The sequence below is a fragment of the Macaca thibetana genome, chromosome 2, assembly GCF_024542745.1.
Source record: "Macaca thibetana thibetana isolate TM-01 chromosome 2, ASM2454274v1, whole genome shotgun sequence".
In the NCBI taxonomy this organism is placed as follows: Eukaryota; Metazoa; Chordata; class Mammalia; order Primates; family Cercopithecidae; genus Macaca; species Macaca thibetana.
In genome coordinates this window covers 35,265,242-35,290,909 of record NC_065579.1, presented here as the reverse complement: position 1 = coordinate 35,290,909, position 25,668 = coordinate 35,265,242, and the positions used below count along the sequence as shown (strand labels likewise).

General features: G+C 39.0%; 1 protein-coding gene across 1 annotated transcript in view; it reads left to right on the top strand.

Annotated features, from left to right (window-relative positions):
• ACAD11 (acyl-CoA dehydrogenase family member 11) overlaps window positions 1-25,668 on the top strand; it is a 97,979-nt gene that overhangs the window by 59,614 nt on the left and 12,697 nt on the right. The window contains exons 14-17 of the mRNA XM_050779595.1: window positions 17,077-17,143; window positions 17,753-17,838; window positions 19,570-19,641; window positions 20,669-20,823. Of these exons, the coding sequence (XP_050635552.1) occupies window positions 17,077-17,143; window positions 17,753-17,838; window positions 19,570-19,641; window positions 20,669-20,823 (380 nt within the window). The remainder of the gene's footprint in view (window positions 1-17,076; window positions 17,144-17,752; window positions 17,839-19,569; window positions 19,642-20,668; window positions 20,824-25,668) is intronic.

Sequence of the window (25,668 nt, the reverse complement as noted above, 5' to 3'; positions counted from 1 at the left end):
CTCACCCCTTTGCCTACTTGTTCTGCCACGCCCAGCTTCTTGCTGTTTGAGAGCATACCAGTCACAGTCCTATTAGGGCTCTTCCGTCTGCCTGGAATGTGCTCTGTCTTAGTAATTGCAAAGCTCACTTCCTCTTCTCTTTCAAATCTTTTCCCAATCACCACCAACTCACTGAGGCAATTCTTGACTACTCTACTTAAAATACCCCTCACCCACCTGGACTCCCAGTCCACCGGACCCATAGCACTTATCATGTTCTAATGCACCATATCATTTGTACTATGATTGCCGTAAATTGTCTTTCACCCTGTATTAGAATATAAGCTTCATCAGGACAGAGACTTTTGTTTGCTTTGTTCATTGATATATCCCAAGTACCAAGAATAGTATCTGGCACATAATGACTACTCAAAAATATTTTGAATTAATAAAAAAATTCTACTGTCCACTTTGATTGTTATCTAACAACTGGTCTGTAACTGCAGCCTCCATAATTATCAGTTGATAATCTCTTTGGTCTTTCTATGTAATACACAATACTGACTTGTAGGCATTTGCAAGTACTCTTACTCCTGCCTAGCACACTCTTCCCGCCCTATTTTAGATCCCTAACTCCTATTTACAATTCAGATTTAGTTCTGACCTTAACATTAATCCAGGAAGCCTTCCATAACTCTTTCAGATTAGATCAGATATACCTACTCTTCTATAGTCTTTTCACTGTATTGTTGGTACTTATTTAAATTTTCTTCCATAGCTGTCTTATACCCTGCTGTATCCTCAACATTTGGCTTGGTACCTTACTCATGGTACCAGCTTAATGAATAATAATTAAATTCATGAATCAATCAACTGATGTTTAAGTAACTCATCCTCCACAGCCATATAAGTTTAGCAATGGAATTGGAATTCTGAATTCAGATCTTCAGTCTATTTTATCATCTTATCTCTTATATCTCTTTGTTATTTTACGATGCCATCTATTATAGAATCTTGATACTCTTTTATAGATTCAAAAGTATCTATCCCTTTCCTTTATTTACCCCACCCCCAACAATCATAAGCTTTCTTGTAAATGGGATTCCTTTATTGCAAATCGGTTGTAATGCTATAATCTTTACATCTTTTGAATTTACACATTGTTTTTACCAACTGAGACACGTACAAAGCCCTTGAGGCATAGGGGAATCTCAGGATTGACCAGCTTCTTCTGGTAGCGTGTGTATGAATGCTGTGTATAAATCATGGTGTATGAATCATGGTGAAACTAGCTGACTGGCTGGCCTTTTCCTGTATTTTCCCTTTTCTCCTGATAGAACTAGGAGAGACAGTGGTAATAGGGAGAGTTGACAAAATATGCAAAATAAATCATGTAGCTTGGAGGGTAGGCAGAAGCATCACTCACCTTAGGCAACTTTTCAAAGTACTTACTTGATGCTTGTGTAACTCTCTTCTACTTCTCGTATTCCTAAGAACTGATGATGATTCCATTTTGCTGCTTACTATAAATTGGCTCCTATTCTTAACCTCCCTAACATAGCAGTGTCCCTTGTTCTTGAAGAATCTCTCTCCCCCCACTCATTTCTCATCCCTTTCCTTGTACTGTCATTTTGCTATGTTACCCAGGCTGGTCTCCAACTCCTAGACTCAAACAATCCGCCCATCCTGGCCTCCAAAAGTGCTGGGATGAATCTGTAATTTTGATGAGTATTGCCAAATTGTACTCCACAGGGATGGTATTACTTTGTTCTCTACCAATAATGTATAGAAGTGTCTGTTTTTCTAAAATATTGCCAGTAGAATGTGTTGTTTCACTACCACTCTGCTTTCTAAATGACTTGTAACAACTTCAGCACCCCTTACCTACCCTTGCCAGGCATGTGTGGAATACTGGATAACAAACTGCTTTTGAATGTTTCATTATTGCTCTACTCCACATTTATTTGATTAGTGGTAAAGTTAAGCAATTTTAAAAATCTCTTTTATTATTCTTATTTCCTCTTTTTGCAATTGTGTTCTTTGCCCATCTGTATACTGATTTTCAGTATACAATATGATTTCTTTATAATTTAGGGAGCTAAATATTGCATACATTTTGTCATAAATGTTGAAATATTTTCCCCCCAATTTTTTTGCTTTTTAATTTTATTTTCTAATGTACAACAGTTTTATATGGACAAACCAGTTGATCTTTATCTTTTGATTTTGATTCATTTATCATTTTTAAGTTTTAAAATCCTTTCTCACCCAGAGATTTGATAAATATTATATTATTTTTCTTCTAGTTTTTTATGTCTTGATTTTTTAAAATTTTAAACTCTGATCTATTTGGGATTTATTTTGATCTAACCATATTCTATAGTAACAACATAATAGCAGCAGCCTGTAACATTATTACTTAATTCTTATTATTTAGATGTAAACCTAGAGATAGATTCAGTGAATTTTGAAGATTTCCCTGTTAAAGATACACACTCTAAGAGAACACATGGGATTTTTTTTCTTTAACTGTGGGATTGTACAATAAACATCTTTTTTCTTATAAGGGAAATTTTATTGCAAAATAATACTTACTCCAATTTGAATTGTCAGTATTAAAGCTAAAACCAAATGAAGTTCAATTGTTCCACCTCAGAAATTCAATGTTGGTAGAAGAAACAGCCTTGAGAATTTGTGGATAGCTATCTGTGCTTCATGGTATGTAATTGTTTACATCACTTTCTTAATTGTTACAAACCACACTTTACTCAAAGGTCATGTTTTTTTATCCACCTATCATATCTCCTTTTGTTTGAAAATGATTTTGTGGATAAAAGCCTAAGAAATTAAAAATCACCAACTAACATCAGGGAGATGTAATTTTCAGCCTGACTTAATCCTGGCACTTGAAGAGCCTTGAAATACCATAGTGTCTGGATTAAAAACAAAATTACTTTATCTAGGCCATCCATTTTCATTCATGAAGGCCTGTGACACAGCATATGTGTTTAAATGTTCTCTAGTCTATTCAGATTTCCTTTAATATATTTTATTTATGACATTGGGTATCCTGTTCATTAACTAAAATGACACAAACAAGCAAAACTCTCTATAAAAGAAGGTTGTTTCAACTGCTGCACTTGCCAAATTCTGCTTATAGCTAAGGGGAGATGATATCTTTGAGAAGGGTTTTTCTCCTTTTTCTGAAACATCATTGTTAAATACAAATATTTCAAATTCTACAAACTATGCATTCACCCTTACTTCCTCTACTTAATGATCACAAAAGACATCCAACTTAAAAATTGTATTTTTAAGAATATTAATTGTTCTCCATATAAGATTGAGGAAGACAGAATCAAATAATTATTTGCCTTGCTTCTTGAGTTTCTTCAATATTTACCTGGTATCTGAAATCTATTGGGCATTTATGTAAGGCTGTGGCAACATTTTTGTTTGTTTGCTTTGTTTTGAGACAAGGTCTCACTCTGTTGCCCAGGCTAGAATGCAGGGGCATGATCACGGCTCACTGCAACCTTGACTTCCCAGGGATCAAGCAATCCTCCCACCTCAACATCCCAAGTAGCTGGGACTACAGGCATGCTGCACCATGCTTGGCTAATTTTTAAATTTTTTTATATAGACGAGGTCTCGCTAGGTTGCCTGGGCTGGTTTCAAACGCTTGGGCTCAAGGGATCCTCCTGCTTCAGCTTCCCTTTTGGGATTACAGATATGAGTCATCATGCCCGGCCAGCATTTTTAAATGATAGAAAGAATGAGGTAAGAAGTAATATTGGGAAGTATTAGATAAAAAATTACATATTCAGAATATTAGAAAAAGAGGGCTTTAGACCAGGGTTCAAAGGAAATAGAAGATTTTACTTCAACTCACTGATGCTGGATATCTAGCATCAGTGAAACCTTGAAAGATTTACCCAAGTGTTCTTGATTGCTAGAATGGAAAGTAGAGAAAGAAAAATATCTCTGAGAATGGGCACATAGACCAATGGAACAGAACAGAGAGCCCAGAAGTAAGGCTGCTCACCTATGACCATCTGATCTTCGACAGGGCTGACAAAAACAAGCAATGGGGAAAAGACTCCCTATTCTATAGATGGTGCTGGGATAACTAGCTAGCAGTTAGTTATCCCATATGCAGAAGATTGAAGCTGGACTCCTACCTTACAACATAGACAAAAGTTAATTCAAAATGAATTAGAGACTTAAATGTAAAACCCAAAACTATTAAAAACCCTGGAAGATGTGTTGGGGTCTGCGTGTTTCCTAAACAAAGGAATGAACACACAAGACAACACAAGACAAGACAAACATGGCAGCCGCCTCGAATGGCGTGCTCTGCTTTATTTTATACAGTTGTTTGTGGAATGTTGCCAAGTCACAAGACACATTGTTGTTTTTCTGACCTTTCCCTGACTTTCTGGATTTTCAAGATGTTTACACATAAACAAGCCCCCAGGGTCTGCTGTTTGCAGCTGGCTCCTTTGTCCTCCCTGTTTACAGGGAAGGAACACCCTGCTTCATTTGCAAGAGCAGGACTTATCGGGAACACCCTGCTTCATTTGCAAGAGCAGGACTCATCTGGAACATCTCATTTGCAAGCACGTAGTCCTCTACAAAGATGACTTAGGCAATACTGTCCTAGACATAGGGATGGGCAAAGAGTTCATGACAAAGACACCAAAGGCAATCACAGCAAAAGCAAAAATTGACAAGTAAGATCTAATTAAATTTAAGAGCTTCTGCACAGCAAAAGAAACTATCAGCAGAGTGAGCAGACAACCTACAGAATGGAAGAAAATATTTGCAAACTGTTTTAATTTAATTTAATGTAACTTAATTTAGGAGAGCTAAGTAATTAAACATGAGGCCAAAGTACGTAAGAAAGTGGCAGTCTTTTATTGCAAATATGCACACACTCTCGGGCGAGGTTCTCTGGTCCTCAGGTGTGGGGGGCCAGGGAAGTCACGCTGGCGCTCTCAGGTGATGTTCTCCGGTCCACAAATGTGGGGGCCGAAGAAGTCACACCGGCTCCTGCTGGCGGCAGACTTTTATGCATTGGTACTGGAAGGGGGAGGGCAGTGGGCGGGATAAGGGTGTGATAGGGGCGTCTCTGTAGGCGTGGCCGGGAAAGTTTCAATCTCTTCAGATTGACGTCACCTGGCGCATGCTCGGTTGATCTGCATCTTCCCAGGCGTGGGCTGCATTTTCCCGCGCGTGGGAAAGTTGGTGAGGAAGAACCCGGAAGCAACATGGATTGTGCCTTCTTGTTCACCTTCCTCCATCTTGTCCTTTCTCCCTCACCCAAACAGTCCAACCTCTTATTGATTATAAGAATTTGGGGTGCTGTTGTCTGTCTGGCTGCTTCCTGCTGTTAGGGGGCGTAGTTAGGGTCTGAGGTTGGCAGTTGGGTGTAGGGATGCAGGAGCATTTGGTTGAAGGTGACTGGGGTGATCTCTTGGACCCTGGCTCGGAGAAATTTTATTAAAATGGGAGCAAAATATAAGGCAAGGCAGAGGATTAGTATGGGAATTAGGAAATCATAAAGGGCACCCTGCCAAGCTAGGTCTTCTATGAGAGTAAAAAGTTGGGAAACCCACTGGTTGGGGGATGGGTCGGGAAGGAGGGTGTCTATGGGGTTTATGAGGGAAAAGTCAGTTAAGATGAAGAATGGTGAGGAAGCGGGAAAATTTGAGGAGGTTGTTGATCCTTGAGTAGAACCTGGTCACCTGGAGAAAAGGAAGGGGAATAGATGTTTTGAGTTAGGTTAAGATGTCTCGTCCCAAGAGGGGGGTGGGACAAGAGGGCATGATGAGGAAAGAGTGGGCAAAGCATGTATAGTCTGGGCAGTAACTTAACATTGGGGTCTGGTGAGGGTTAGATGGTTTACCGTCTACCCTAACTACTGAGATAGTGGATGGCTGGCTAGGACCTCCATAGGTTGACAAAACAGAATATAATTGTAAAACAGAATAGGTAGCCTCCGTATTGACGAGAAAAGAAATTGGCTTACCCGCTACCTGTAGAGTTACCCTAGGCTCGGCGAGGGTGACAGGGGTCTCCAAGTGTGGGCACCGTCAGTCGTTGTCCAGGTGTAGGAGCTGGAAGGAGCCTTCCGACCCTTGAGGAGAGGCACCACGTTGAGGCGCAATGCCTGCCCTGCTGGTGGGGCAATCAGACTTCCAGTGTCCTTCCTGTTGGCAGGTTGGGCACGGCGTGGTAGGCAGGCGAGGATTTGGACACTGTTTTGCCTAATGCCCAGTTGTGCCACACTTAAGGCATGGACGAGACGGAGTGGCTGGCTTGGCCTGGGGACACTGGTTTGCCTAGTGTCCTGGGTCTCCGCATTTATAGCAGGAGCCCTTGGGAGACTTGCCCTGTGTCTTCCCTGCTGGCAGAGTGGGCAACGCTGGTTGGAGGGCAGCCACTAGAGCTTGCGCCTGAAGCACAGCCCTTCTTTTCTCCTTGTCTAGCTCTGCGGCCTCAGCTGCTTCCTCTCTGGAGTTAAAAACTTTGAAGGCCAATTTTCCTGTATGGGAGTCTGAGGCCCATCTTCAACCTTTTTTTGCTTTTTTCGAATATCTGAGGCTGACTGGGAAATAAAATAGGAGGCTAGGACAGCTGCCCCGGCTGGGGAAGTGGGCTAGCTGGGTAAATTGGGCCAGTGCCTCTGTAAGGCGATTTAGGAAGGAAGCCGGGTTCTCATCTAGGTGTTGGATAATTTCCTTTAATGTACCAAAATTGACCACTTTGTTAGAGGCTGCCTGCATACCGGCTAAGAGACATTGAATCATAATGTCCTTCCTACGGCGGCCAGGCTGCTGTGGTTGGTAATCTCAATCTGGTTCTATGGACGGGACAGCCATCTCTCCTAACAGGACGGTGGTGTCGGATAAATGCCATTGATCTGCATGTTGCCTGGTGGCTGTGAGAATGCACTCTCTTTCCTCTGGGTTAAGAGTGGAAGTAAGAATGACATGTAAGTCATGCCAGGTAAGGTTATATGCTCTGGCCTAAGTTTCGAAACTCTTTGGAATATTAAGTGGGGTTGGCTGAGAAGTCGCCAAGTCGTTCTTCAATTTTGGAAAGGTCAGCCAGGGAAAAGGGGACGTGGACTCCAACCACGCCTTCGGCTCCGGCAACTTCTGGTGGGGGGGCCAACAAACTAGCAGGGGAGGTTGGAACAGACTGACCAGACAGGCTGACTGGTAGAGGGGGTTGGGGCAGGCTGACTGGTAGAGGGCTGACTAATGGGGGCCGCTACTGCGGTCTTGGAGCGAGTGTGGACGGAAATGGGAGAGGTAAGAGGAGTGGCTGAGGGAGGAGTGTCGGGAGGGGCGGTAGGAAGTCCATAGGGAGGGCGGTTGGAAAGTCGGGAGGGAGGTTGCCATCGGCCCCATCTGAAATGGAGGTGGAGTCCTCCTCAGTTGCTGAGGTGGGGGCCAAGGGCCGGGTTTAGGGGTTTAGGCTAACAAGACCTGGGCCATTTAACACTGGGCGCACAGGTCTGGGCGAGAGCGCAAGTCCTAAAAGCCTTGAACATAGATTATTTCTGACCACTTTCCGAGCCTCTGGCAGAAATTAGAGAGATCTAATTAAAATGTTACAGTCTAAGGTGCCTTCAGGCGGCCGTTGAGACTGGTCGTCTAATTTATATTGTGGCCACGCCACAGTGGAGAGTAAAATCAGTCGCTTTCGTTTAAGATCTTGCTCTAATTGTAAAGTTTTGAGATTAGTTAGAAGACACCCTAAAGGGGTATCTCTAGGTATTTTGGATTGGGGATTTCCCATTGCCTTTCTCTCACCTATAGGCGGAAACCGAACTCTACCTGGCTACAAAGCGTCCTTTGGAGCCACTAGAGACCGGGAGGCTCCTGGAGCCGGAATGGAGATTACCTCCAGGTGGACGTCTCCGTCCTGGATGGGTCTCACATGGACTGGAATGGAGTTCCTTTGGGCAGACGTCTCTACCTTTGGGAACTCTCCTGTGGGTCACCTGGTGACCAAAAAACCTTGGGCCTGCGCAGGACTTCTGGCCGAGGAGTATGAGAGGGAGGCAAGAGATACTCACCCCTAGGAGACTTGGAGGTGTGGAAAGCGATGTCTAGGTCCTGGTCCGTCCGCAGCGTGGAAGGAGGAGGCTCCTCGGACCTTAGGGGGCCCTGAGGAGGGGTCTCCTCCCGGGTTTTTGGCATGCCACAGTGGAGAGGAAAATTAGCCGCTTTCGTTTTAAATCTTGAGCTAAATGTAAGGCTTCCAAGTTTTGGAGGAGACACCCTAAAGGGGTGTTCATAGGGATTTTCGATTGTGAGGTTCCCATTGTTTAACCACCAGAAATGGAAACCGACCTCATGCAGTGGCAAAGCGTCCTTTGCCGCTGCTGGAGACCGGGGGCTCCCGGAGCTACTAATGGAGAATTGAGGAACTTCAAGATGGACGTCTCCGAGTTGAAGACCTCACTGCGCCACAGGGTGGCTACATCCTTGGGCGTACGTACGACTCTAGGCCAAGGACATGGAAACGGACGGAGATGGTTAACAAAGGGGAGTACTCACCGAAGAAGAAATTCTCAGAGCGGCACCAGTGGAAAGCTGGAACACTTGTTCGGTGTTCGTGGCTGGTTGGGTTGGGAGCCGGTTCGCTGTGGAGGAGGTTCGTTAGACCCCTAGGGGATGTTGAGGAAGGGTCTCCTCCTGGGTCGGGTTTCGGCACCGTTTTAATTTAATTTAATGTAACAATTTAGGAGAGCTAAGTAATTAAACATGAGGCCAAAGTACATAAGAAAGTGGCAGTCTTTTATTGCAAATATGCACACACTCTCGGGCGAAGTTCTCTGGTCCTCAGGTGTGGGGGGCCAGGGAAGTCGCGCCGGCGCTCTCGGGTGATGTTCTCCGGTCCACAAATGCGGGGGCCGAAGAAGTCACACCGGCTCCTGCTGGCGGCAGACTTTTATGCATTGGTACTGGAAGGGGGAGGGCAGTGGGCGGGATAAGGGCGTGATAGGGGCATCTCCGTAGGCATGGCCGGGAAAGTTTCGATCTCTTCAGATTGACGTCACCTGGCGCATGCTCGGTTGATCTGCATCTTCCCGGGCGTGGGCTGCATTTTCCTGCGCGCAGGAAAGTTGGTGAGGAAGAACCCGGAAGCAACATGGATTGTGCCTTCTTGTTCACCTTCCTCCATCTTGTCCTTTCTCCCTCACCCAAACACAAACTATGTATCTGACAAAGGTCTAATATCCAGCATCTATAAGGAACTTGAACAAATTTACAAGAGAAAAACAATCCCATTAAAAAGTGGGCAAACGACATGAACAGAAATTTTTCAAAGGAAGATATGTATGCAGCCAACAAAATATGAAGGAAAGCTCAATATCACTGATCATTCGAGAAATGCAAATCTAAATCACAATGAGATACCATCTCACACCAATCAGGATGGCTATTAATAAAAAGTCAAAAAATAACAGATGCTGATGAGATTGTAGAAAAAAAGGAACACTTAATACACTGTTGGTGGGAGTGTAAATTAGTTCAACCATTGTGGAAAGCAGTATGGAGATTGCCCAGAGAGCTAAATATAGAACTACTGGCTGGGCACGGTGGCTCCTGCTTGTAATCCCAACACTTTCGGAGGCTGAGGTGGGAGAATCAGTTGAGGCCAGGAGTTCGAGACCAGCCTGGCCAACATGGCAAAACCCCAAAATGCAAAAATTAGCCAAGCATGGTGGCACATGCCTGTAATCCCAGCTACTCAGGAGGCCAAGGCACGAGAATCACTTGAACCTGGGAGCAGGGAGATTGCAGTGAGCTGAGATCGCGCCACTGTACTCCAGCTTTGGCAACGCAGTGAGACTGTCTCAAAAAAATCCGAAAACAAAAAGAAAAAACCAGAACTACCATTCAACCCAGCAATCCCATTGCTGGGTATATACCCAAAGGAATAGAAATTATTCTACCATAAAGACACATGCATGCGAATGTTCATTGCAGCACTATTCACAATAGCAAAGACATGGAATCAACCTAAATGCCCATCAATGACAGATTGGATAAAGAAAATGTGGTACATATACACCATGGAATACTATGCAGTCATTAAAAAGAATGAGATCATGTATTTTGCAGGAACATGGATGGAGCTGGAGGCTATTATCCTTAGCAAACTAACACAAGAACAGAAAGCCAATTACCACATATTCTCACTTATAAGTGGGAGCTAAATGACAAGAGCTTATGAACACAAAGAAGGAAACAACAGACACAGAGGTCTACTTGAGCATGGAGGGTGGGAGGAGGGAAAGGAGCAGAAAAGATAACTATTGAGTACTGGGTTTAATACCTGGGTGGTGAAATAATCCGTGCAACTAACCCTAGTGACACAAGTTCACCTATGTAACAAACCTTCACATTTACCCCTGGACCTAAAATACAAGTTTGGGTTTTTTTTTAAGAAAATATTTCTAATGAAAATGAACCTCAAATCATGTTATGTCCTAATCTGATTTTCAGAAGTATGTCTACCAAGGAGTATGCCCACACAATGCTTATGTGAGGCAAGTAGCTTTGATCCTTCAGCCTGTAGGCGTCTAGAGAGGCACTGGCCAAGGCTTCCTACAACTAAAACCTCAAAGACAGCCCCAAGTAGAAAAATATTCAGTTGAAAAATTAGAAGCGAACACTCTGTAAATGATTCTTCCTCTTTAATTTCTAACTAAGAATCAAAGCATGATTCCTTATTATTGCATAGCCAGGGATAAAAGATTCCCCCAACTGAGCATTTCCAGATAAGTCATTCAGGTAATATCCACAATGGAAGGTAAGTATTGTCATCTGCCATTAAATCATCTGCCATTAAATCATTAAATCTTTAATGATTAAAGAAGGTTTGTTAATATTCTTTGGGTTGGTCCTCAGATTAGTGGAATTTTGTCATAGTCCATTCAGGCCACTATTATACAACACCAATAATTAGGTAACTTCTAAACCACAGAGATGTATTTCTCATGGTTCTAGAGGCTGAAAAGTCCGAGAACAAGGCACCAGTAGAGTTGGTGCCTGGTGAGGGCCTGCATTCCGGTTCATAGATGGCACCTTCTTGTTCTGTCCTCATATAGTGGAAAAGGTGACTAAGCTCACTCAGGCCTCTTTGATAAAGACACTAATTCCATTTTAATCACTTAATCACCTCCTTTGGGACCTCATCACTGGCAGCTTGGGAGTTAGAATTCCAACACATGACTTCTAGGGAGGGACACATACATTCAGACCATAACAGTTTCTTTACCTGTTAACATCTATAAAAATCAAAAGGACATGTTCTTGTAAATATAAACAATGGTAAACAATTTGAAAATTTAGATGTTTGGATAAATTAGGAAAGCCAAATAGAGTTACTGTGAAGAATATGACATTTGAGATTTTTAAAACTTAACTTTGAAATATGTGAATGGGGGATCTTTTCTCATTAGTACAAATGAGGATGGTCCTTTCTGAACTGATTAAAACATAGGTTCCATTAAATTTGAAGGAATCTAAATTATAAGCAACAGTTTTAAAGGCATTGCATTTCAGTCTTAACTATACTTTACATATGTTATAGTATGGAATAATGAAGGAGATTAGAATTTTAAGCTCTTGGTTTTATTAGTTTTGAAATTTTAGAGCTTCTAAGATTTCTAATTCTGCTTATGTGATCATTTTGAAGTGAGCATTGCATTTCTCAAATTTCAGCTGATAAATAAAACTAATGTATTTGTCATGAATAAAAATGTAGATTTGTATTCAAATGTTAATGAATGTATAAGAAATTGTAACACTGGGTAAGTGAAGACCTGGTTTTTGGCAAAGTTTAAAGGTAAGAACTCTGGAGGAGTTCTATTGCCAGTCTGGTGGAGTAAGTACTTAAGATTAACCTTCCCACAGATAACAACTAAAAAGCTACAAAATACATGCATGCATGCATGCATGCATGCATACATACATACCTGCCTGCCTGAAATTCTCAGGGGAGTGAACAAAAGCCAATTTTGTAGGGGAGTCAAATTTTGGAAAGTGAGATGGGCATAGGGTGAGTTTTTCATTTTTAGACTTTAGCCTGAGGAAAAAGTGTGGAACAGGAAAGCTAAATCTTCTTTGGAAAACTCAGATCTCTGTGTCCTGAGAAACCAGAGGAGAGTGTCTAGGGCAGCCATCACTGCTGGGAAATGAGGTGGGTATTCCTAGAAAGGAAAACGCCAGAAAAGGGGAGCTCCAGCTTTCATGTGGAAACTTTGCTTGGGTATCTGGCTAACTCCTGAATGAAAGTGATGCACAGGGCAACCTCAAAGCACCTTGCGCTAAATAGTAAGAACTACGCTGAAATTTGATTTCCACCTGAATTGTGATACACTCTGCAGTTTTACTCTACCTGAGTTAATTGCCTGTCAAAACAAAACCATCAACATTCTGTGGAGGAATATGACAGAATCCAGAGTTTCAAAACAAAAAAAAAAAAACACAATGTCCAGAATACAATCTAAAATTGCTCAACCAATGAAGAATAATGAAAACATGACCCATTTTCAAGGGGAAAGGCCAACACCCAAATGATTCAGATGATGATTCTGATGATTCTGATGATTCAGATGTTGGAATCATCAGACAAGGACTTAAGGCAGCTATTATAAATGTGCTTATTGAGGTCAAGAAAAATAAAACGATAAGAAATATCAGAAGAGAAATAGAAAACATAGAAAATAACCAAGTAGAAATATCAGAACTTAAAGGTAAAATATGTGAAAAGAAATTCACTGACTGGGCTTAATAACATAATGGAGATAACAGAGGAAATAATTAATGAACTTGAAGATAGACAATAGAAATTATCCAATATGAAGAAAAGATATAAAGAAATGAACAATCCTAGGGACCATTTAGTTCTAAAATATGTGTAGAGTTCCAGAAGAGGCAAGAGGGAGAGATTTGCATTTGAAAGAAGAATAAACTCTAAAAATTCTAAAACTGCTAATTATTTTTGATTGGTGTAAAATAAATGTGTTTAACCTGAATTAAGGGTCTTTATCATCTAATGTCAGTGCACATACTAGAGATTTTTTTTTTTTTTTTTTTTTTTTTTGAGATGGAGTTTCGCTCTTGTTGCCCAGGCTGGAGTACAGTGGCGCGATCTCAGCTCACTGCAGCCTCTGCCTCCCAGGTTCAGGCAATTCTCCTGCCTCAGCCTGCCAAGTAGCTGGGATTACAGGCGCCTGCCACCACGCCTGGCTAATTTTTTGTATTTTTAGTAAAGATGGGGTTTTGCCATGTTGGCCAGGCTGGTCTCGAACTCCTGGCCTCAGGTGATCCTCCCACCTCGTCTTCCCAAAGCGTTGGGATTACAAGCGTGATCCACCGCGCCCAGCCTATTATAGACTTTTTGATGCATGATAAAGTGTTCTACTTGAAAAACATTATATTGTTTAACTTGTATTTATGAAAATGCTTGTATTTTTCTTTTAGTGAAAAATTAATTTATTTTCAGTATAATAATTTCTTATTTTATTTAATAAGATTGTGGAGCAAATGCCCAGAAGGGTAGAGAAAATGATTTTTCTATCTCAGATGTAATATAGACAATAAGTCATATATTTGGGGGAAAAATGGGAGAGATAATTTTGCCCAACATATTTGTTATCTGATTGCAGTGGGACATCTCTTGGTCAATTTAATGCATGTTTTTAAAAAAATTCCTGTTCCAGTTAAGAGTCCTCTCTCTTCCTTTTTAGTCATAGATAAAATCATTTATATGTATATATGATTGTATGTTCTTAGAGTTCTGAGACTGTGACTGTGGAGAAAGCAGGCTTATGATTCAAGTTCTAAGTCGGTTTAAGGTGTCTCCTCATTCTGCCACCAGCCTGGAGATGAACAGAGTCACCCATTTTAGGCACACTGCCTTCCTCTCCTTCCCTCCCTTTCTCAGATAATATCTATTTTAGGTGGTTTTTAAAAAATCAGTTTTAGCATTTTATCAGGCAGAGTGTGCATGTAGGATTTCTGGAGTTATGTATTACACAAAAGTGGGGAAATGACTCCTTCACAGCCCTCAGATTAGATATTCAGATTAAAAGGAAATTCGGAAAGAAAAATAAAACATTGTAGTTCACTCAGCAAGCCTCTCAGTGTCCTACTTGGGGATCCAGATTTGTTTACAAGATGGATTTTTTCTTTAATGTTTTTAAAGTCATTATTATTATCCAGTTAGAAGTAGTAACAAAGGAAAAAATATCTAAGAGCATTGTTTCCTGTCTCCACATCCCAACATCATGCCCTAGAGAAAACTTTTTTTTTTTTTTTTAACAGTTTCTGTTTTTAGTTCTCTGGTGTCCATTATAATTGTGGATAAAATATTTTTTCTTTTTCTTAATTTATTCATTTTAGACAGTATCCATTGACTCCCCAATTTGAATAATGACAGTTTCGCTCATTTGTCTCATAACTCTCTCTGCTCTTTCTAAATGTATTTATCTTATTACATTTTTATTATTTTTTAAACCTCAAATAATTGTTAAAGTTCTCTGCATCCTCATTTCACAGATTCTATTCAAACTCTGCTTTAATATAAGAATATGTATACTCTTAACCCTTTCTACACTGTTTATCCCTCCCTTTCTTGTTGTAACTTGTATCAGCTATAGCTTATACTTTCACATTGTCAGGATTAGTAATATTTATGTTCTGTCTTGCAGCCACAATTGTAGTTGACTACAGGATGACTATAAACTTTGAAAACCAATATGTAGCACTTAGCTTAGAGGACCATGTAAATATTGTTTGATACTGGCCTAAGTAGTGTGTTAGATTTTGTGTCCTTCTGTAACTGATGCAATATAAAATCACCTGGGCCATTCTAAGGAATGTTTCTAGAATTAAGGTCAATTAGAATCCTTTTCTTATATACTATATATTAAATTGATGTCACATTATTTTATATTTGGACCCACAGTTGTGCATTTCAACATTGTTTTCCTGGAGTTTCTAATTGCCTTGTCTCTTTATTTGCATTATTTGCTTTTATAATATCTCCTTCCCCTTACATACACACACATCTCTAGATTGCACCTTTACTTCTATTGACTTTCTTTTCTGGAGACCTCTCTCTTAAAAGACTTCAGTATTTATTTTCCAATCTGGACTGATTACCCTTTAGGCATACTTTGATGCAATTATCCTAGGATTTTCAGATAATACTTTCCTGGGATCCAGTATCTTTTGGATTCTAGGACTTCCTTTTTCTTGATTTACTCCCTTATTTTGCTCGAGTATATTCTTAATTTTTTTGAGAAAAATAGTTAAATTCTCTGAGACCTTACATATCTGAATATATATTTGTTCTGCTATTACATAAATTGATAGTTTGGACAAGTATAGAATTCTAAGTTGAACGATTCATTTTCATCTGGCATCCCTTGTTGAGAAGTCTGATGCCAGACTAATCCTCATTCCTTTTAGTTGGCTTGTTTTATTCTCTCTGAAACCTTTTAAGATTTCCCCTTCGTCGTTTTGAAATGTTACAAGCATTTAATAGATTCTTCTTGATAGTCAATGGCTTTTTCAATCTGAAGATGTTTTTCTTCCCTTCTAGAAAATTTTCTTCTACACATTTCTTCAATAAATTATTCCCTTTGTTCTTCTCTGTTTTCCCTTTATTTGACTCCTTTTACTCTGATGTTAGACTTCATGTTTTGGCTTTAAGAGTCTCTTACATTTTTGGCCATTCTCTTTAATATTGCAGGTTCTTTTTATATATTACAGATTCTTTGTTTTCTATTCACACTTAAGAGAAAAGAAAGGGTAGCTTGGTGAGGTTTTATCTCTTATTAACTTCTCCCCATCTTCTCCCCATAATATTTTGAAATAAATCTCAGACATCACATAATTTCCTTCACAAATATTTTAGTATATATCTCTGTAAGGGCTTTTTAAAAAATATAACCACAATACCATTAGCACACCTAAAATTACTTAATATCATTACCTATCCAATAACTATTCACATTTCTAATTGCTTAATAATTACCATTAATACTTTTTATTTTGTTTGATTGAATTAGGATCTAAGTAAGGTCTAAAAATTGCTGTTGGTTGATAGGCCTTTTAAGTCTCTCTCTTTTGTTCTTACAAGCTACTGCTCTCTCTTTTTTCTTTTTATTGCAATTTAATTGTTGAAGAAATTGGATTAGTTGTCTTATAAATTTCCCACAGTCTGAATTTCACTGATTATATCCCTGCAGTGTCCTTTAATATGTTCCACGGAGTTTATCCTTTTAAATCCTGGAATTTTATAATAATATTCAACTATTTGACGTAATTCCTAACATTTCTCCTTAAATCTTTATATGATTTCAAGTCTCCTCAAAACTCTTTTTATAATAAATGAGAAAAAAGAATCCGATCATTTGTTTGAGACTTTGTACAGATGTGTTTAACTTAATCTGATCCAGTTCTGTGTGGCCTTGTAACTGAAAATCTAGTTAATTGGTAGTTTCCCCAAGGGACTAGATGCTTAGACTTACTAGTAAACATGAAAAGTACTTTTTGCAAAAAGACCCTTGTAGGCAATTGCCACAGACCCCTGGACTGTGATAAAATAAAATTTTGCATTAAAATGAAAAAATATTTTTAAAATTTGACCCTTAAGAAATTAATAAATGAGAACCAGGCTTATTGGAAGTAGGATCACAGCCTCATATATGTTGACATATAAAATATTATATTAGACATACAAAATTTCTCAGCCTTTTTAGCATGCTGATGTCTGAAATGGTGTCAATGGGAGAGGTGTCAACTTTTTCATGCTGCTTTCACTTCTGGTTATTTTTGTGTAGCAGCTTTCATGGATGGAGTCCATTCTTGTCCTTGCCTAATCATTTTTCTTGGATGATATGTAGCGTTACAAAAGAATTATTATCTTAATGAATCAAGAATGTTCTCCCTATTTGTTTTCTGCCATAGGTAAAGTGGGAAGGATTAGAACCTTCAAGGTGAAATGTCAAACTAGAAATTTCCTTTTATAATCTGCTTGTGTTCCCCTTGGTTTTAGGAGCTGGGAATCCCAAGTGCAAAATCGCAATTGTTTTGGGAAGAACTCAAAATACTTCTGTCTCCAGGTAATTATACAATTCTGATTGAGAAACTTGTGTAGGAATGAGTCAATATTTCCTCCTATCTATGTAATTTACTTAAAATTCACTGTTTGGACTCACAAATCATAATATAAAATATGAGAGTAAATGTCATATATTTGTATTTCACAAGTATTTTCTAACAGGTGTATTTGGAAAACATTTTAGGGAGTATTGCTGAACATTCTTGACTGTGGAATTTTCAGTATTAGAAAGTGTTGCTAAATTATCAAAGCTGTTTGGATTAAATTATCAGACCTAAATGTTTTCAGACCTGTGTAATGAAGTGATTAAATGTTTAGATCAAAGGCAATAGTCTTGAAATGTTTAATTATATAAGTTTCCAGTTACCATTGTTGAGCAGTGAGAAGCCTCAATCAAACAACTCATTTATTTTCAAATCATTGTTTTGGTTCCAGATCACAGCCTGCATCAGACTATGTTGGTGTACGTCTTTTACACAGTTCCCATTCCAGTCATCACTGCTTGCATGATTACATGAAAACATCAAAAAGACAGTTGTGACTCTGCTTATTATCGGTTTTGTTTTTCTCCTTTGCAAACTTTTTCTAACATGATTTTTCTTTTGACTAGACACAAACAGCACAGCATGATTCTTGTTCCCATGAACACACCTGGAGTAGAAATAATAAGGCCTTTGTCAGTTTTTGGCTACATAGGTAGGTATTCGATAAATATGACCATGCATTAGCAAGCAGAAAAGCTAGAATATGCAGTAACATTGAAGGCAATAGTATTTTAATGCATGAGATAGATTCTTAGATATTCCTTTGTCTCTGACAACTGTCTTAATAAAATTGCTGGTGGAGTTCAGAGTAGAGCCAATAAAAAGAAATAGTATAGCATTCTACCTCATTTTGTTTACTTTTTGGGAAAGGGCAGATTCTATTTAAGGAAGAGCAACTCTACCAGTCTTCTCTCTGTCATTCATAAAAATGGATTAATGCACAGATAATCCACAATAAAATTGTTTTTGTCTCCAATTTTAGCCCTCTTAATCAACTTACAAGAACTGTTAAAAAGCAATTAGTTTTTGACTTGAGTGCAAAACTCTTCCTTCCTCTGCCCTTGGGTGGGATTTCTAAGAAGCAAAGATCCATTTGTTTCCTGCCATCTACCGTGGCACGTGTTCATTGTGTCCAATAAATATTTGCTAAGATCACTCTCTTAGCAAGTATTTGCTTAGCCACCACGTCCAGCTAATTTTTGTATTTTTAGTAGAGATGGGGTTTCACCATGTTGGCCGGGCTGGTCTCGAATTCCTGACCTCAGGTAATCCACCCTCCTCAGCCTCCCAAAGTGCTGGGATTATAGGCATGAGCCACTGGGCCCGGCCCCTGGCTTTCTTTTTATCATTGAATATGACTAATGAATATGTTCAAGCAGCAGATATAAGACTTGCAGTTTTATAGAATCACTTATCAGTAAGATGCAGCTGTAGGGTGTACCACAGGGTAAGCATAGGTGGCAAGATGGGATGAGCAAGCTTGCTGGAGAAAATTGCATGTAGGAAATTATTGGGTTGCAGAGAAACAGCCTCAAAGATACCAAAAATGCATTTATAATATCGTTGAACTGCAGATAGTTTCCATTGCAGAGGCTACATTTGAATATTCAGTATGAAAATTTTACTAGCACCTCTCCAACTCCCTGTGTCCAAGGCCAAAAGAAACAGTGAGGAGAAGGCTGATTATTGTCTCTTCTGACAGGAAAAGGGAGTAGCGTTAACATGAGATTATCTCTAGAACTTGGCGGGGAGAAGGGGTAATGCAAAGATAAAATGTGAACGTGTTCCTGGCCTCAGTGATTCAAATGCCAGTGTTTTCAAGAGACGAACACACAGTGGAACAAGTGTAGACTGGGAGTAAACCTGTCCATTTTCTGTATCATCACTAATGCCAAGCCTGCTCTTTCCCCTCAAGCAGATCCTTCTCATCTTTAGGCGTTGGTTTCCACAATGATAAAATTAGAAACTTGGATTACGTTGCTCATTTTTAATTTTTGAAACATTGAAACTTTTTTCCATGCAAATATTTTGGAACCCCATATGTAAAATATTTCAAAGAAGCAGCAATAATAAAACAAACAAAATACTCTGGCTGTAGCTATGGAGCCTAGTCTTCCTTTTTCCTAGCTCTCTGAAATTGTACTTCAGAGAATGAATTAGAAAACGTTTGGATCAAAGAGTTTCTCTTCTTGAACAGTTGATGAGTTTTGTGGGCTGCTGGGTCCTGGGGGTTCAGGGCTGAGGCTTACTTTGGAATGTTCATGCCATATGGATCTTTGAAATCCTATTTTCTTCAAGTAATTATATTTCAGCAGATTAAGTATATGTGACTCTTCTCTAGTAACTCCTTTTGCTCTTTAAAATTTTATTTTCTATTTTATAGATAATTTTCATGGAGGACATTTTGAGATCCATTTTAATCAAGTGCGAGTTCCTGCCACAAATCTAATACTAGGTGAGTTGAATTTGGAAATGATTCTTCAGTATTGTATATTAATATTTTCAGCTCTAAATCTGGAAAAGATAAGTCTTTCCAGATTTAGACCTGGAGTCTACCTTGATTTAGATATTAGGTTGGTGCAAAAGTAATTGCAGTTCAAAAACCACAATAACTTTTGCACCAAGGTAATTGCGGTTTTTGGCAAAAGCCACAATTACTTTTGCACCAACCTAATACTTTCCCTTCTTGTTTACTCCATTTGTCAAGGGAAAGTTTTCTATTTGGTGGATTTTCTTACATGGAATGGTGAGGTTTTATTTAAGTGCTGGATGTGGTTTTGTATATCACGTCAATTGAAAGGATAACTTAGTATGAAAATTATGCAATTCAGAGCAACACACTTTCTCCTAGAACATGATCTGTAGGCCTCTATTTGTTTTAAGGAAAGCTCAGTACTTTATGAATTCAAGTCTTAGATATAAGTTAGAAGCATAAATAACTTCAAACACTATATGCCATCCTCTTGCTTATTAGTATCCTATATCCCTTTCAAAGAACATCTAGAATACTACCTCTTCCAGGAATGTTTTTGTGTTCATCCCATCCATTCACCAAGCCCCTGATACCTGCCAGGCCCTAAGGTTATAATGATGAACAGAAAATCTCTTCCTCCTTTGCCTTTCTTTGTTTCTCTCTATATCCCTTACCCTTGCCCACTCTTCTGGATTCTAAACTCCTAGTATAGGGACTATGTGTTATTCCAAATTTGTATCTATTGCAGCACTAATAAAATAGCTTATGCATAGTATATACTTAAGAGACAGTTCTTAAATTTGAAATGTTTAATGGTGGTGGTTTCAAAAACATAGAAATCAAAATTCCCATGAATTCATAGTGAACCTTATTATAGAACTGACTTTTTTTCACCAGAAAGCCATTTTTATTAAGGGCAGCTCATCACTTTCCCAGGATTTGTATAAATAACAAAAGGAATGGGCTGGGCCATTTTCACATTCCCGCTTTATTTCCCCTTTCTTCCCAGGTGAAGGTAGGGGATTTGAAATTTCCCAAGGCCGCCTTGGACCTGGCAGAATCCACCACTGTATGAGAACAGTAGGTTTGGCGGAACGTGCTTTGCAGATCATGTGTGAGCGAGCAACACAAAGGGTAGCCTTCAAGAAGAAGTTGTATGCACATGTAAGGATGATTACTTATTTGAATTTATTGTAGCCTGGTGCACTACACTAACATTGAACAAAAACATTACTTGTGACGGAGAGACTTTCTCTACATGAACCGCGTGATCCTTTTCAATAAGGCGTATTTATGTCTGTATTTAAATATAGTCTGATGAGAGATATTTATCTTTGTGAAAAATTAAGTAGTTCTTAAAATGCTTCAACACCTCTGCACACAAGAGTGAAGACAGTTCCTTCAACTTTCTCAGATTCTTGTTCTCTAGAGAACCTGAACATTAGAGCTCCCTGTGGACATGAAGGAGCCGTCATAAGGAAGAAGGATTTGCATTGTCCTTTGGTTTCCTAGAAGGAATTAGGACACGTAAGTGTAAAGATATAGGAAAACAGCCCAAAACTCAGGGAAAGGAGAAACATGCTAACAAACATAAAAGTGGAATCAGCTTCTTCAGGAGGACTTGAGTTCTGCCACTGGAGAAACACAAGTAGAAATGGGACCAACATTTTGTGAGATATTCATGATTTTTTGAATTTTCATCTATAAATTATATACTACTGAGTCTGTTGTTACAAATCACTGTAAACATAGTTACATGTGGGCCATATAATAAAAATTAGGAAATATGGCCAGGTGCAGTGGCTCACACCTGTAATCCCAGCACTTTGGGAGGCCAAGGTGGGTGGATTGTCTGAGCTCAGGAGTTTGAGACCAGCCTGGGCAACGTGGTGAAACCCCGTCTCTACTAAAATACAAAAAAAAAAAAAAAAACTACCCGGGCATGGTGGCATGCGCCTGTAGTCCCAGCTACTCGGGAGGCTGAGGCAAGAGTATTGCTTGAACCCGGGAGATGGAGGTTGCAGTGAGCCAAGATCATGCCACTGCACTGCAGCCTGGCGACACAGTGAGACTCTGTCTCCAGAAAAAGAAAAAAAAATTAGGAAGTATGTATTGAGAGGAATTAGAAGGTATTATTTCAGACTTCCTTGAAAAGTCTTTTACAGAGAAGTAGGATATCCAAATCATCTCCCTTCTAAGTTTTAAGAAGGCAAGAAGAACTATTATTAAATGTTCACTCTTTATTTTTGCTAACATGTTAGTGTTAGGTCAAATCTGTGGTGATGGAATTGTATTTGTGTTTGCTGCACATGTATATTTTAGTACGTCGGTCTCCTTGTACATTTTTGGCCATCCTATAAAATTTGCAGTATATTTTTTTACCTTAAATGTTTATAATCTATGTTTGCTTTTTGTAAAGTATTATTCAGCATGTATATGATTTATTTGTATAGGTTTTTGACTGAAAAACTACAGCCTGCTTTATGACCCTACACCTGGGAATAATTTGTTGGGAGCCCTTTTAATATACAGCAAAGGCAAGGGTTCAGCTTTTGGGTGGGCACTGTGGGAGGAGGTGAGAAAGTGTGACCTTCTGGGGCCATGGATATAGCCCCTATGCTGTTGAAAAAGGATGAAGAGGTGCTCAGGGCACCAACCATTACTTGTTACCCTTTTGTCAAGCTTGTGTGCAAACCCTGGAGCAGGGTGAAGGGAGGTCACAGTAAAGTCGACAGACAAGCATCTCGAATGCACAAAAGCACTCTGCGCAAGTGCTGCTTTCATGAGTGGTGTTTTAAAACTGCACTAGTAAAAAATTTCCCTTCCACCTTTTAAAGTTAATGCTTCACACAGAGCAAGCCTGGCTTTTTAACAAATATGCCTGTCTTCTCTGGAAACTTCTCACATCTGGCACAAATAACATGATCTGGCAGAAGCAAAAAGATGTGTGAGCATGTCATAAGCAAACATCTGGGCCAGCTTTTTTATTTTAATTTGTGAAAGGAACATTTCATTTCTTTGAATTTGAAGGCTCCTTCCAGCTGCCTTCTAATTTACTCCAGGCTGTAACAAAAAATTCTCCATCCCAGTTCTGTCTCAGGAAATATATTGGCATTTCCCTGGAGCACCTAGTTTATACCCATTTAATACTTTTCAGCAAATCTAGGGTCTATAGAAACCCTGCTGAGAATACCTCCTTTATTCTAAAGCTGAGAAGTAAATGTCTGTCTTTTAAGTCTGCTCATGAAGTTATAAAAGTTATAACTACCCTGTTTTACAGCCATCAAAAAATATTTATTCACCACCAGCAACTTGTTTGAAATTAATTCAGAGCCATGTTTCAACCTCTAGGGTAGTGCCATCCAAAAGAAATATACTGTGAACCTTAAATGTAATTTTAAATGTTCTAATAGCAACATTTTTAAAAAGTAAAAAGAAAAAGATGGAATTAATTTTAGTAATATATTTTATTTAACCCAAAATGTCAAAAATACTATTTCAACATGAAATCAATATAAAAATTATTAATGAGATACTTTATATTTTAACATTTGTTCTTCCATATGGGGTGCATATTTTATACTTATAGTACATCTCAGTTCAGACTAGGTATATTTCAAATGCTCATTAGCCACATATGGGTAGTGGCTATTATGTTGAACATCACTGCTTTAGGGAAACTCTAATCAAATATCCCCTGTTGAAGGGCAAACATGACCAGCATAAAAATGGCTAAGGTATGCATGTTCTCACTCATCAGTGGAGAGTTGAACAATAAGAACACATGGACATGGGGAGGGGAACAACACACACGGGGGCCAGTTGGAGGGTCGGGGCGAAGAGAGGGAGAGCATTAGGACAAATAGCTAATGCATGCAGGGCTTACAACCTAGATGGCGTGTTGATAAATGTAGCAAACCACCATGGCACTTGCATACCTATGTAACCTACATGTTTTGCACTTGTATCCCAGAACTTAAAAGAATAAAAAAGAAGAAAAGAAATGACAATAAAAGGATAATTAAATGTGAAAAAAATGGCTAAGGTGTAAGGAAGGGGCGCAGTTTCAATCTCCAGCATATGGCTAGCCAATTATCCTAGCACCGTTTTTTGAATAAGGGCGTCCTTTCTCTGTTGCTTGTTCTTGTCACCTTTGTCAATGATCAGATGGTTGTAGGTATGGGGCCCCATTTCTGGGCTCTCTGTTGTTACATTGGTCTATGTACCTGTTTTTATAACAGTACCATGCTGTTTTGGTTACTGTAGCCTTGTAGTATAGTTTGAAGTCAAGTAGCATGATGGCTCCCACTTTGTTCTTTTTGTTTAGGATTGCCTTGGCTATTTGGGCTCTTTCTTGGTTCCATATAAATTTTAAAATAGTTTTTCCTGCTTCTGTGAAGAATGTCATTGGTAACTTGATAGGAATAGCAGTGAATCTATAAATTGCCCCAGGCAGTATGGTCATTTTAATGCTATTGATTCTTCGTATCTATGAGCATGGAATGTTTTGCCATTTGTTTATGTCATCTCTGATTTCTTTGAGCACTGTTTCATAGTTCTCCTTGTAGAGATTTTTTACCTCCCTGGTTAGTTCTATTCCTAGGTATTTTATTCTTTTTGTGGCAATTGTGAGTGGGATTGCATTCCCAATTTGGCTCTTGGGGAGTGCTAGTGATTTTTGTTTGTTGATTTTGTATCCTGAGACTTTGCTGAAGTTGTTTATCAGCTTAAGAAGCTTTTGGGCTGAGACTGTGGGGTTTTCTAGATATAGAATCATGTGTTCTGCAAACAGGGATAGTTTGACTTTCTGTCTTCCTATTTTGATGCACTTTATTTATTTCTCTTGCCTGATTGGTCTGGCCAGGACTTCCAATACTGTATTGAATAGGAGTGGTGAGGGAGGGCATCCTTGTCTTGTACCAGTTTTTAAGGGGAATACTTCCAGTGTTTGCCCATTCAGTATGATGTTTGCTGTGGTTTTGTCATAGATGACTCTTATTATTTTGAGGTATGTTCCTCAAATACCTAGTTTATTGAGAGTTTTTAATAGAAAAGTTTAGCAGGGGTGTTGAATTTTATCGAAAGTCTTTTCTGCATCTATTGAGATGATCAGGTGGTTTTTGTCTTTAGTTCTATGTGATGAATCAGATTTATTGATTTGCATATGTTGAACCAACCTTGCATCCCAAGGATAAAGCCTACTTGTTCATGGTGGATAAGCCTTTTGATGTGTTGCTGGATTCTGTTTTCCAGTATTTTGTTGAGGATCAAAGACTTAAATGTAAAACCCAAAACTATAAAAACCTTGGAAGACAACCTAGGCAATGCCATTCTGGACATAGGAATTGGCAAAGATTTCATAATGAAGACGCCAAAAGCCATTACAAAAAAAGCAAAAATTGACAAATGCAGTCTAATTAAACTAACGAGCTTTTGCACAGCAAAAGAAACTATCAACAGAGTAAAGAGACAACCTACAGAATTGGAGAAAATTTAGCAAACTATTTGCATCTGACAAAAGTCTAACATCCAACATGTATAAGGAACTTAAACAAATTTTTTAAAAAGTAGGCCAAAGACATGAACAGACACTTTTCAAAAGAAGACAGACATGTGGCCAACAAGCATATGATAAAAAGCTAAAAATCACTGATCATTAGAGAAATGCAAATCAAAACCACAATGAGATACTATCTAACACTAGTCAGAATGGCTGTTATTAAAAAGTCAAAAAATAACAGATGCTAGTGAGGTTGTGGAGAAAAAGGAAGGCTTATACACTCTTGGTAGGAGTTCAACCAATGTGGAAAACAGTGTGAGGATTCCTCAAAGAACTTAAAACAGAAATACCATTTGACCCAGCAATCACATTACTGGATATATACATGAAGGTATATAAGTCGTTCTGCGTTCTACTATAAAGACACATGCATGCATATGTTTAGTACAGCATTATTCATAATAGTGAAGATGTGGAATAAATCTAAATACCCATCAATGATAGACTGG